Source organism: Drosophila novamexicana, unplaced genomic scaffold (genome assembly GCF_003285875.2).
Source record: "Drosophila novamexicana strain 15010-1031.04,08,12 unplaced genomic scaffold, DnovRS2.1 tig00000485-arrow-pilon, whole genome shotgun sequence".
NCBI lineage: Eukaryota > Metazoa > Arthropoda > Insecta > Diptera > Drosophilidae > Drosophila > Drosophila novamexicana.
In genome coordinates, this window is record NW_020824808.1 from 78,602 (window position 1) to 91,924 (window position 13,323).

A 13,323-nucleotide genomic window follows, 5' to 3' on the forward strand; every position below is an offset into this window, starting at 1 on the left:
ATTATGCAAAAATTAAATATTCTCACAATTTCGATTTGGTTGGCACTTTGTGCCAAGCTGACCGACAGTTAGTTAGTTGATTTTTTTCTCATTTATATTTCAGTTTTTTTATTCTTTTTACGTGGGGTCTTTTTTAGCTACGTTTTGGGCTGTATAAATTACCGGCGGCGCCGTTGGCGACGTCAACGTCAACGTCGACGTCGACTGCGTCAACAACAGGCAGCAAAGCAAATTTGTCTGTGCTCTTGTGGGGCAACCTTTCCAATGTCAATAGGTTGTTGTTGTTGTTGCTGTTGCTGTTGCTGCTGTTGCTGTTGCTGCTGTTGTTTTTGCTCTTGCTCATGTTTATGATGATGTCGTTAGGTTGATTGTTGAAGATATTGAAGTGTGCTCCTGCGGTCGTCCTTAAAGCAGCTCATCAGGCGTACTCTCTCACTCTTCAAGGCTGCGGCTCGGCGCCTTTTAGTTACACTTGCTTCTATTTGCCTTACTGTTGCCAGTTGTTATGATGACATGAAGGATACCCAACGGAAGGCAGCGTGCCAACCTGTGGAGAACCATCATCGTTATCAACAACAACAACATGGAAATCGGAGACGGAGCGAGTTGGCGAACTGTTGAGCCAAAAGGGTTTTACCGAGTTTCGGGCCAAAGGTTTTCGAAAGGTAGAGCAAAACTTTTGCTCGTTAATGAGTTCAGCGCTGAGAATAATTTAAGGCACTTGAAAACTTGTTGCCCAAACAATCTAGCAAATTGCTAAGTTCCGCTTGGACTTGGCCAACTTTAAAAAAGTGCAATTTGTATTTGAGCTATTTGGCTTGCCCTGTTAATAAAAAACGAGTTGATTTGCAGCACACTTGTATGGCATGCGGCATGTGGAATGTGGCATGATGCTGTAGCCATGGCAGCCGCAATAAATCAAACTCTGGCTCCGCTTGCAACGCTTTGTGGCACAGTCGCTGCCACTGATTTATGCTGCCATTTGTGTGCGTCACATACAACTCAATAAACAGCGAACTGTTTTGCGGTCGCCCCAGCAAAACATGTCACTCACAGGGACAAAGGAGGCGAATGATGAAAAGGCAACCCTAATGTCAAAGGTCGCACCCACACACGCACGCGCACACACACAGCGTCCTTGACAGCTGATCCTGATTTAGATTCTGATTCTGAGTTATGTTAGGTAACTGGCAGCTGTCTACTTTGATCTTACAAAGGACATCGTGTCCTTGTCCAGGTAAGCAGCCCACGTGTCCCCATTCCGTATGTGGCACAGATTAAAACTAATTAGCCTGTACCTTGTGCACTGAGTCCGCGTGGCACTAATTAGAAATTACAGTCCAAGTCCTTCATAAACTAACCGCCTGTCCGTTTTATGACGTAATTATGATAAATAGTGGGGGAAAATAGATGAAAAGGGGTTTCCATTTCAAGTACAAGCTCAAATAAAACAGAGGAAAAATGAAAAAACTTACAAATCCTTTAGAATCCCATCCTGCGTACACGCAACACTAGAGCTGCAGCTAAAGAGTTTCAATCTCTGAATAAAGACAGAATACAATATTGCCTTCACTTTAAAACCACTTTGGAGTTAAGATGAAATCAGGGAGGGAGAGTGAGAGAGAGACAGAGAGAGAGAGAGGGAGAGAAAGTGGGAGAGAGGGAGAGAGAGAGGGAGGGAGAAAGAGAGAGAGAGAGAGAGTAAGATGCTAAACTGAAAGCGATTAGGAATTAATTAAATGCAGCTTTGATTTTTATTTTAAGCCACAATTTAAGGCAAAAGTTTTAAATTGTGAAATTCAATTTCGATTTAATTCAATTCTAAAAATAAAAAGTATGCTCTGTGTACCAAAATAAACCACAAGCATCAAGTAAGCTGCAGAAGCTCAGCAAAATCTATGTATCTAAAATGTTAGGCAAAGTATCTGCCAGCTTGAAAAGTATCTGTATGTAAAGCTACTATTTATGCAAAGATACATCGGCATTATCATAACAAATTGAGTTCAAAGCTTATTAAACTACTCAATAGCCATGGAATGAATTGCTCAAGTCGAGCTAAAAAGTATTTCTGACTTACGTTAAATGTAGCTACAAGCTGTAAAAGTATCTTACAGATGAGATAATGTAGTCATTTAACAAATGACTTGAAAGCTACTTGAAAGCTATTACGCTAACTATTTGAGCATTAGCAGCAACTACACTATTGAAAAGTAAAAGTATCTTTCAGATATATAATATATATATATGCACTAACTACATGCCATCAGAGTGTACAGTTGCTTAACTTATCAACCATATGGAACAAAATCTAAAACAAAACAATAAAAAAAGATCTTAGCTATGTTTTTATTGGGCTATTTACCAAATTTGTGTGATTTTCTTAAGAGCATTCACAGCTATTCAAAACACGCGCCAACTTTCAGTTTTAAATAATACAAAATTTCCAGTCCATTGCCTGAATTGTTTTTGTTTTATTGTACTTTTAACTGGCCTCAACCATTTGTTCTGGCCACACACACAAGACAAAAGGCGAATCCTTTGGTCTGGGGCTCGACTGTTCTTAAGTGGGCGACTTTCATTTGGCTGACTGCTTGGCTTTTAATTTATTGTTCTTTTTTCTCTCCTTTTTTGTTTTATTTTCCATTTGCCTTTGTTTTATTCCTTGGCGGACTATAATAAAAAATGGCCTGAGCTAAATGCAAAACTTTCAAACTTTAATGGCACAAAGGCGAGACGCTAATGAATGCCTCGGACTTTATGCAATCGAGCAGCTAATTGAGCCAATGAAAAATGGCTCTGAAAGCAGATGGGTGAGCGTGCGGCTTCTCAATTCATAAAGTGCTCCTGCAATTACTTTAGCTTTTGCAATTACAACTCAATAAGTAGCTAATTATGGTTGACGATGCCAACGGCAATTGGCCGGAGTTTCAATAATTTCCTTTAATTATTTCGTGCGTACTTTGTGAATGCGCGTGCTTATTGCTCCCTCGAATGCCGCCAGCCAAGAAATAATTATTTAATTTGAAATTAATTATTCATACGTAGCGCGGGTTTGCCTTTTTTTAACAAGGCAAAAAGTGCCTTGAGTAAATATGCACATGAGCGGGAATATGATATTCTATTCTCTGATCCCTTGCATCCCCCCATTTTGTCCTTGCAAAGTATATTATAATTGTCTTGAAATGTGTAACGCGTAGGAAGATACATCTCCGACCCTATAAAGTATATAACGATCGGATAAGCAGGTTCTTGTGTGTGTTTACCAAGATGACCAAAGACTCGCTTGGGAGCATTTCCATTCACAGTCCTGTAACTTTTCTAGCTATTTTTTTCCATTTTATAAGCGAAACAATAACTTGCAAAAGTATGCGCACGAGTAGAAGCCACCTATGCATGTCTATTGTATTCCCAGTTTTGCTTTGGCTTAATTAAATTATCCACAATTATTTATTATATCTCTGCCTCAACCGCAACAGCTTGTCACGCCCATTAAAGGCCTGGGAACGTAGATATACTTATTTTCTGTTTAGCCCTCACTTTGCTGAACATTCATTATTTACTCGATTTACTCCTTTCCATGACGTGTGTGCTTGCTGTCTGTATAATTAGTGTATTTTCACGCCCCGCAGCAAATATAATTGTCTGTGTTGTTTGTTACCTTTAATACCCGTACAAAATACACTCTCTCTCCCTCCGCACACGCTAATTTGTTTAATATGCATTCACAATTCTTATCTAGCCATTTCCATCGTATAAACGTTTAACATTTTGCCAGCATGTGGCTTATCTAGATAAGGTTATGCTTTTTTTTTATAAAAATAATTCCAGGTGCAAATGGGCCAATGAACATTGACTAATTCAGTTATTATTGGCTTAGCTTGAAGTTGATATTAAATTATACTTAAATTTAACAAAGCTGAGCTTAAAAATTTAAAACTTTTTCACAGCTTAACAAATTTACGCCTGATGGGTGCCATTTTGGTCCATTGAGTTTAATTCAACTTCTAAAATTATTTGAAAAAATGAAATTATAAAAATTTATATATAATTCCCACCTTGTAAATAAAATGTCTCATTTTTGGATTTTAACATTTCTCTGAAAAAATTGTGGTTAGCGTATATTTTGAACAAATTGTAAGCCAAAGAGTCAAAACGTTGAATCACCAATTTATATTTTAATTTTTTTCCTGAACTTTTCATTTTTATTAGGACTAGGGCTTAACGGGAAATACTTTTTAGATTTTGTTATATTCTTAACGCAGTTATATTTTCAACTTCCACTTGTTCTTTCATTGCTTACATATATATTGAGAATGGGAAATCTTCACATAAAGAAAAATAGAAAATAATATTACTTGGGGTTGCCCTTAAACGACTTCGTTCTTTTCAACTGCAATAATTTATTGGTTGTTGTAATTAAAGCTCTAACTAGATAGTTATTGACAGATACAATTCAAGCTGCCTTTCAGCCATGACAGGTGGTCAATTATATGAAATTTTCCATGAATTTTCAATGAGTTTGGCGGTGGGTCAATACGGATTGACAGGGCGCAGGTACAACATTGAATCGCATGTCTGATTGACTTTGAAAAATCAACACAATTAAATTTTCAATTTATAAAATTGACGCTCTTGAACTTTGCACTTAAATGACGGCAGCAACAACAACAGCAACATCAGCAGCAATAGCTGGAAAACACTTGCTAATGAAAACACACTCAAGCCCGCCCCCGGCACGCCCTGACCATAGTTGTCGACTTGTCGAGTGAAAATCACATTTGTTAACGGCAACGCTGGGTGCAAGTACTTCAAGTGCCACTTGGTTGACGGCAACAGCAACAGCAACAACAGCAACAACTACTGCACAGACACACAATCTGCATGTGCGTATGAGTGTGGGTGTCTTTATGGCCGTGTCAGCTGTACATTTATTGATCTATCTAAAAGGCAGCCTACTTGCAGCCTGTGGACCTAGCCTACTTGTTTTATGGACATTGCTTCAATATCAGTACTAGCAGCTGGCGCCACCTGTTGGTCGCTACACGCAATAGGGCAGGCCTATCAACATTCTAAATACTGAACTTAACACCTGAACCACTCATAGATTAAGAACACACGGGTGGATATATTCCAAATTTAAATACTTTTGGCAGTTAGCGCCACCTGTTGGCCGATAGACGCAACATTTCATGCCTATCAACATTCCAAACTCGCCACCTGAACCAAACATAAATACCTATATATTAAGCACACACGTGCTTTACGCATATATATTTCAAATTCCAAGGCTCTTGACCAGACACTGCAACCTCACTCAATTTAATTAGCGGACAAGTGAGAGATCCCCTCGGAAAAGAACGTTTCGTACTTCCTTGTGACCGCACACGGAATTTAATTGAATTTTCAGCGAGGGCAATCGATAGGCTGGCATACGTGTACATCCGGTGGGTAGGGCATGTCCTGTACCCAGTCCTGTGGCTATGATGATATGTAGGAGTCACTGTTGACGACAAGCAAATATGTATTTTTTTCTTAATAAGTTAATTCTACAGAGCATTTTGCGCATATTTCAGGAAAATCGATAGATGTAAGCCGCTCTTAAACGGAAATCGCAACAGTATTAAAATATTATTTCAACAAAGTTTTTCCTTATTTTTTATTAATTAATGAACATTTTACTTTAACGTACGGACAGTTTATGCATTTAACAACCACGCAGATGCAGATGGAAACTACTGTAGTTTTCAGTTACGGAACGTAACCCAATTCCTGGACCCATATCTCAATAGCATAAAGGAAACAACAATCATATATTGCGCTAAAAAACTCTACCCATTGAACGGGGGAACAGAACTTTTCTTTTTTTTTCCTTCATTTTCAAGAAATATGACCAACATTTGCGTGTTTCTGGTACGGCACATATGTAAATTTTGTAAGCTTGTAATTTATGCTGGTTATTAAGAGTTGGCCCGCAACAACAATAAAAAATTCGTTGCATATGTTAAATGCACTCCATTCTCTGCACTCGTATAAACTTTAAATCACTTTGTGCTGAATACTAGCATTCAGTTTGTCAATGTGTTTGTCCATTTTGGCGTGAATTGCAAACGTTTCAGCTACAAAAAGCAAAGCCGATTCGATTATATGATATGCAGCCAGTACTTAAAATGAAAGAAGTGAGCGTGCACGACTAGTTGATATCCTGTATATAAGAACAAGCTGCCATTACAAGCATTCTAGCTTCTATTCGCACATTCGCACGCCCCAGCCATACATTATAAGGAAAGTATTCTTGAATAGCTCCGCTGTTCAAGGTCTGATCTTTATGAAGTTTTCAAGGCTTAAATATGCCACCCAACAATTAAGTTTGTTCGATTGTGGGGGAAATTCGTATGTGCGATTCCTTATCCTAATCGGGACTATACCCTTGTAATCCATTTTGAGGGTATAAAAAACGTTTGAAAATAAAGTTGAGTGGGAACGCTTGGGAGGGTGTGTGTGTGGGGCTGTGAGGGGTGTATGAGCTTGTGTATGGTTGGGTAAAGGCAAAAGTTAGTGATTGCGTTAGTGGTTTAGTGGCTTCGTGTTGGTCAGCTTGAATCCAGGCAGTCGCCATGGACTCACACTCGTGTATGAAGCACTCGTTGCGTTGCAGATTGCTTTATTTAACTGTAATTTTATTTTAAAACATTCGGCAATCCCACCTTCAACCATTGTTGTTGCGGTTTTATGTGTGGGCTGAACTTTCCCTCGCAGCTCAGTGGCCGATTACGTATGCTTTTGTATATTGACAAGGGACCACTATGCCACAGACGGTTCAGGTAATTGCAGGCAGATGGCTAAAGGAGATTGAGAGCGAGAGAGAGAGAGAAAGAGAGAGTGAGCGGGTAGAAAGAGAGAAGAGAATTAATTAGTCTGCTATTTGGGAAATTTATCTCATGCTTTCAACGCAGTTGATTATTCCTTTGCATTTGCAGAATGCTCTTAAACTAGGAATTTGTAATTTGGAACCACTTTTGTGGCTGCTCAGCAGCAGCATAATACTATGTGGCCCTGCCACAAAAAGCTGCACTTGCAACGCTTTGCAGCATTGACTTTGACTTTGCCGCACAGTCGCCAATTGATGGCCAGACTTTGGTGGCTATTTGACTTGAAATCAATATATGTATGGGAGTGTGTGTGTGTAGACATGTGTGTGTGCGTGTGTGTTGCTTAATAACATGTGTGTTTAACAACAACTGTGGCGCGTTGCAAGAACTTTGGCTGTTGCCGGCATTGGAATCAAACGTCGGAAGTCGCACAGCGGCAAAGCGAAGGGTAAAAGTTAAAAGCTTCAGAGGGTTGGGCAGGGGGCGGACTAGCGGGTGGCACAGAATTAGCTTTGCCAATGCTTTGCCAATGTCAAGAGAAAGGGCGGTGCGCGCAGTTGTTGCTTTAATAGCTGTCACTAGAGAGGGAAATGAGACACACACACACACACTCAATAGCAGCCCGGCTTTGTGTGTGTGTGTGTATGTGTGTGTGTGTGTGTGTGTGTGTATGGCGGATATAATTTAGCTCTCAATCAAAACGGAAATAGAAACTAGAAAATTGACAAATGCATCGTGTGTGCGCGTCGCGTTTCCCCATCATATTACTCATACGCCCCCAAGGCCAAACTGAATGACGCATCAATTTTAATTGTTGCAATTACCGATTGATTCCATATGCAAAATACAGTACGCAACACGCAGTTAACTAAATTTGTGCCCATTTTTTATTTAAGCCTAATCATACGGCGACTTGGCCAGAGTTTTGCATAAAATTGCGTATAAAATGCAAATTTCCACACAGTTGTGTCTGTGTGTGTCCATGTGGGAGTGTGTGTGCTCGGTGTGTGTTTAGCTTAACCCAAATGCTGGCCAAAACTTTGGCCACACACGCAAGGGAATAGCAAATGCTTGTACCCGCACACACACACATACACACAGACGCACACGTTTGAGTATGCCTGGCAGGCACCATCGTCGCCCATTAAGTTGATGAGCTTTAAACAAGAGTATTCTTGTCGAACACGACTGCTAAATACTCTGTAACTAGTTTTGAATTTTTAAAGACACATAAACTAAGTGTACGCAGCTTCATCTTCAGAAAATTCATTTTCAAATAACTTTTCTATTTATTATCCGAATGATATCGAAACATATTTGTATACCAAATATCAACCCTTAATTTATAACCAAATTTGGAAGATTTGAGGCAGGCAGCGTAGAGAACAAAACCTTAAATGTATTGACTCCAGCTTTTACAATTTTAATGATATGCTCAAGAAACCTAAACTAAGCTCGATATATATCCATCGATTAAATGAGGAAATGTTAAAGTAACATACAAAAGAGTGAACATTATTTGCAAATTTTTAAATACAAATTTAAATTGCAGTGTCTTTAGCTACAACAATCCGAATGATATCTTTAGGAATATGATTAAGAAACCTAGGAAGCAAATCGATATATATTGATCGATTAAATGGGGATGCTATAAGTCTATATATCGAACTAGGAAAAATTAGTCTTGAGTCCCTGGCCAAAATCGATAAATATCGAGCGATCTAATGGAGAGAAACTGGATTGTGTGGGTGAACAGGAAATAACATTTAAAATCCAGAATGTCTCTTAAAGTCTTTGAAGTTAACACGTGCAGACAGACGGCATTGTCAGATCTGCTATACCTTCTGCCCCTAATATTCTCTCGTAAAACTACATTATACCCTATTTCCGTGAATTGCAATAGGTGCGGGCTGCAATTAGAAGCACAGCGTGAGCTAAGCACCAAGAATGTAATCAAAAAGTTGCCCAGAACTGTTTTCCGTTAACATGCAAAACGCAGAAGAGCATTGTAGAAATGCGCTTTAATTCAATTTACAATTTGCATTAAATACAAGTCGAGGAGCAAAAGCAGGAGGAGTAGCAGCTCAAGTGCAATCGCTGCTTTTAATGAGCTACAAACTTAATTGTGATGAGCTGCAGTCACGCACCCAGGACCAGGGCGCGTGTGCCCCCTAGGAGCTGCTGCACATGGTAAGGCCATCGCCCAGACAGGCGCTGTAGGCCATCATGTGTGGAATGGTGCTCTGCTCGTAGACGCCGGTAAACAAATGGGACCAGGGGCCCGATGCATAAACAAGCACATCGTCGCCGCCATGGGTTTCCGAGTCCAAGGGCACGCCCGCGGGGAATTCATCATCACTGCTGCCAGTGATCAACGTGGTGGGATCGATGCGTTCCTTGGTCTCAGCTTTATAGTAATTCTCTGCGCTGGGCCCATTCGCATAGCTGAGTATCATGTGGGGTATGCCGTCATTGCCTGTAGCCGGCGCCTTGCCGAAGACATCAGCGCCACGATACTGTGAGAAGAATAGCAGACGGTTGAGATTAAATCGCTTGTATTTAGATAACACTAGTGTCACCCGGCTTTGGCCGGGTAGCCAATATCACTATTCCAGCCGTCTAAATTAATTTGATTTTCCCAAAACCCCTTCTTAGCGTACTTATTTCCCCATCATCTATCACTTACTCAGTCCGTCAGTCAACCAGTCAATCAATCACTCACTCAGCCAATCAGTCAGTCAAAATAAGCAGTTTTTTGTACATAGATTTAGACATGGATGCTCACCCCATAGCCCGCATAGCTGAATGCATGAGAGTGATCCGCGGTGACCACCAGCAGGGTGTCCTCCTCGCTGGTGAGCTCTCGGGCCGCGCCAATGGCCTTGGAGAACTCGATGGTCTCGTCGAGTGACAGGCGCGCTAGATTGTCGTGGTGGCCGTGATCGATGCGACCGCCCTCGATGAACAGGAAGTAGCCCTGCTCGTTCTGGCTCATGTACTCGATGGCCTTGCGCGTCATCTGCTCGAGTGTGGGCTGTGTGCTGCTCTCGTTGGTCTGCATGTGGTACTGCAGATGATCGTCTTGGAACAGGCCCAGCAGACGCTGTGGCTGCGTCACATCCAATGCCATTAGCTCGTCCACTGTGGTCACATAGACATTCTCGGCATCCGCCGCCTTGAACTCCTCAATCAAATCCCGGCCATCTGTCCGCTTGCCCCAATCCGCCAGACTCTGGTCCACAAAGTTTTTGCGACCGCCGCCCATGATAAGCTTCAGCTTGCTGCCCACCTCGCCATTGGCCAGCTGGTAGGCAATATCCTGGATGCCGGAGTCCGCGCCACAGTCGGCGGCAACATCTGCATCGTTCTCCCAGTCGCGCTCCGCAATGTGCGCATAGACGCCAGCGGGCGAGGCATGTGTCACCCGGGTGGTGGTCACCAGGCCCGCCCATTTGCCCGCATCCATCGCCCACTTGGCAATGGAGTCGACGTGTGTGCTCTCATCCAGCATGACCTTGCAGTCGGTTCTAGGCACGGCGCCATTGACGCCAATGGTGCCCTCCTGGGCCTTGACACCGCACAGATAGGCGGTGGCCGTGCATGCCGAGTCGGGCACAGTCAGATCCACCGAGTAGGTCTTGGACAGACCCGTGTAGGGAAAGTGATCAAAGGACAGCGACTGTTCCTCGCCGCCCAGCAAATTGCGCGCCGCCGAAGTGGTTGTCACGCCCATGCCATCGCCCAAAAACATAATCACATTCTTGGCCTTGCCCTGTTTTAGCTGTGCGCCCAGTTTTTGCTTGACAAACTGCATGCCCTGGTCCCGCCAGTAGGCGGTGCTCTCCTCGCCCTCCACTCGGGGCTGCTGCTGCCTGGGTTCCGGCATAGCCGGATGCATCAGCCGATCTTGGCAGTATTCGGCACTGCGCGTGCATTCAGGCGCCGCCCAGCCGCACCCGCTGAGCAAACCGATAACAATCACGACGTTTGACAGGAGAAACATCTCGTTCAAGACTGAGGCAATTGCTTGGCTGGGCTTGTGTTTGCCCGTGGCCCGCTGCCAGCCACTTGCACGACTTCCGATTGCGATACGGATAAGATAGGCGGCACATGGCACTGGACATGGCCAAATCGACCGCACAAATCTAATGCGTCGATAATCCCCCCCTTCCCCAAGCCACAGGCCCCCGACTCGTGCTCTTATTTATGGCCAACTACGAGAGTTTATGGATTTATTATATTTTTTCGGACTCGCTACTACAACAAAAAAAAACACGTGAAATGTTGCATGTGTAAAATGGGTTATTTTATGGTGGAATAAGAGAGGGGCGGGCAGGGGTTGGGTACAAAGTCATCAAAATGCCCATTTGATATCCGAAAATCTGGCTGAGTGAAATACCTTATCAGATTAAAGAATCTGGCTGAGTTGTTTCTTACGCGTATTAAGTTTACATTAAACACTCATATATATAATGTATAACTAAACTATAACTAAAGCAAGAGTGCTTGACTATGATGTACCCTGTATTGGCTTGGAATTGGTTTAAAGAATACTTTAAAAAATCGATAAATATCGATTTCGGGTAGAAAAGAACTTGGAGGTCGATGATGCTTCTTGCATAGCTTCAATATACTCTTTAAAATTTATATTTCATGGACATTGGGTATATACGAATCAGAAACTATAAAATAATACAAGTTACCTCGATATAAGATAAGGTATAGCTTGAATATATCTTTATTTTCTTTCAGTAATAATAAACAATATAAAATCCTATCAAATTGATCCATTTTCGATATATCCGTTGAATTACGTGGTCGTAAATGTTTTTAAAGTGCATTTGCGAACTACAATATACCCAAAACCCATGTTGAGCAGATGCAGGGTATTAAAATAAATATAAAAATCAAATTATAAATTAGAAAAAATTCCTGGAAACTGAACAACAAATTGATTGCTTGTATTTAAACCATAACTAATCTAATCACAGCAGCTTAATTCACTTGCACTTCTATATATATATATATATATATATATATCACAGTGAAGCGTTCAAATTTCAAGGGAATTTCATATAGAGAAGCTGCACTGTACCTCTCGTGAATAACCGCATTTCATTTTTATGACTCGTAAAAGTTGTTGGCCATAATGAAAAGTTGACCACGCACGTTGCAGGCTCAAAGTTTGCCACACACCCACGCACACTCACACACACGCAGCAACAAGTTTTAATGAAAAACATGCTTTTCGCAATGGTTTTTCCCTGCAGAAAATGCAGATAAAACAACGAATTAGAAACAGAAATAGAAACCACACGACCAAAACTCATTTGGCTTCAGAGTAAAAAAAAAATAAATAAAACAAAAAGGTGAAAGGTTGAAATAAATGTGAAAGTTGGCGAATGCCAAAAGAAAAGTGCGCAAAATGCCACTGCAGAGAAAAGTACGTACCTGTAGAAAATGGCAGTTTGCTTTTTGCAAAAATAATTACACTTGCAAAGCTAAAAATATAAAGTTTAAGTTTAATCAGTTAAAACACTTAAAAACTTAGTTAGATGCGCTCCAACTTTAGTGTTTGGCCACTTCGAGTTGTCTTATCGGGCCAACAAATTATGTCCGCGGGCCAAACGCAAACAACTTGTGGCATTTAAGATAGCTAATTTCGGCACACCGAATATTTAATATTCTTACAGATATATCGGTTAAGGTTTTGCAGATAAGTTGGGAGAATTTTATTGATTAAGATTTCCTGAAAAACGTAACTGTTTTACATACAAAAATTCCTTTTTCGATCTAGATCTTTTTGGATCTTTATGATAAAAAGGTCAATAATAAAATGTTCCACGTCTTTTTATGATATATTAGAAGACAAAGGGGTTTTTTAAGCAAGAACTTTATGTTCGACCAATCATTCCATGGCCGATTTATTATATAAGCAGTAGTCCGATTAAAATAGGATTTTGCCTATAATATATCTATGACAAACTAATAAATGTAAAGTTTGGCTTAAATATATTGGAAAATAAAAATATTTTTCATTGTCAGGATAAAAGAGTTTTTCATACCATAACTTATTTTTCAAACGATCATTCCTATGGCAGACATACGTCCGACTATGACATATATACCACAAATACAAAATTTCATGACAAAAATTTGAAAGCTGGGAGGCAAGATTAAATTATTTCTATTTAGACTCAGACATAGGGTCACATCTACTCGGCTGCTGATGCTGATCAAGAATGTATATATATATATATTTATGGTGTCGTAATTGTCTTCCCCTATGCATTAAACATTTCGTTATAAAATTATTATACCTTTTGCAAGTGTATAAAAATGGGCTTGCGTTCGGTTTGGCACGTTGCCAAATCAAATGAAAACAAAGTAAACTTGTCTCTCTCTCACTATTGTTCTCTCTCTTTCTCTCTTGAAAATGCTCGAATAATTCACT

The 13,323-nt window shown here is 40.8% G+C and overlaps 2 protein-coding genes across 8 annotated transcripts in view; one reads left to right on the plus strand and one right to left on the minus strand.

Annotated features, from left to right (window-relative positions):
* The window catches only part of LOC115761740 (sodium/calcium exchanger 1), a 35,580-nt gene that overhangs the window by 14,955 nt on the left and 7,302 nt on the right, over nt 1-13,323 (plus strand). The gene's annotated exons all lie outside the window — the stretch shown is intronic.
* Nucleotides 8,868-10,872, minus strand: LOC115761742 (membrane-bound alkaline phosphatase). Its single transcript, XM_030703634.1, has 2 exons — nt 9,655-10,872; nt 8,868-9,385 (listed from the first exon to the last, which is right to left on the minus strand). Exons 1-2 carry the CDS (start codon nt 10,870-10,872, stop codon nt 9,041-9,043), a joined length of 1,563 nt encoding a protein of 520 aa, XP_030559494.1. The 3' UTR covers nt 8,868-9,040.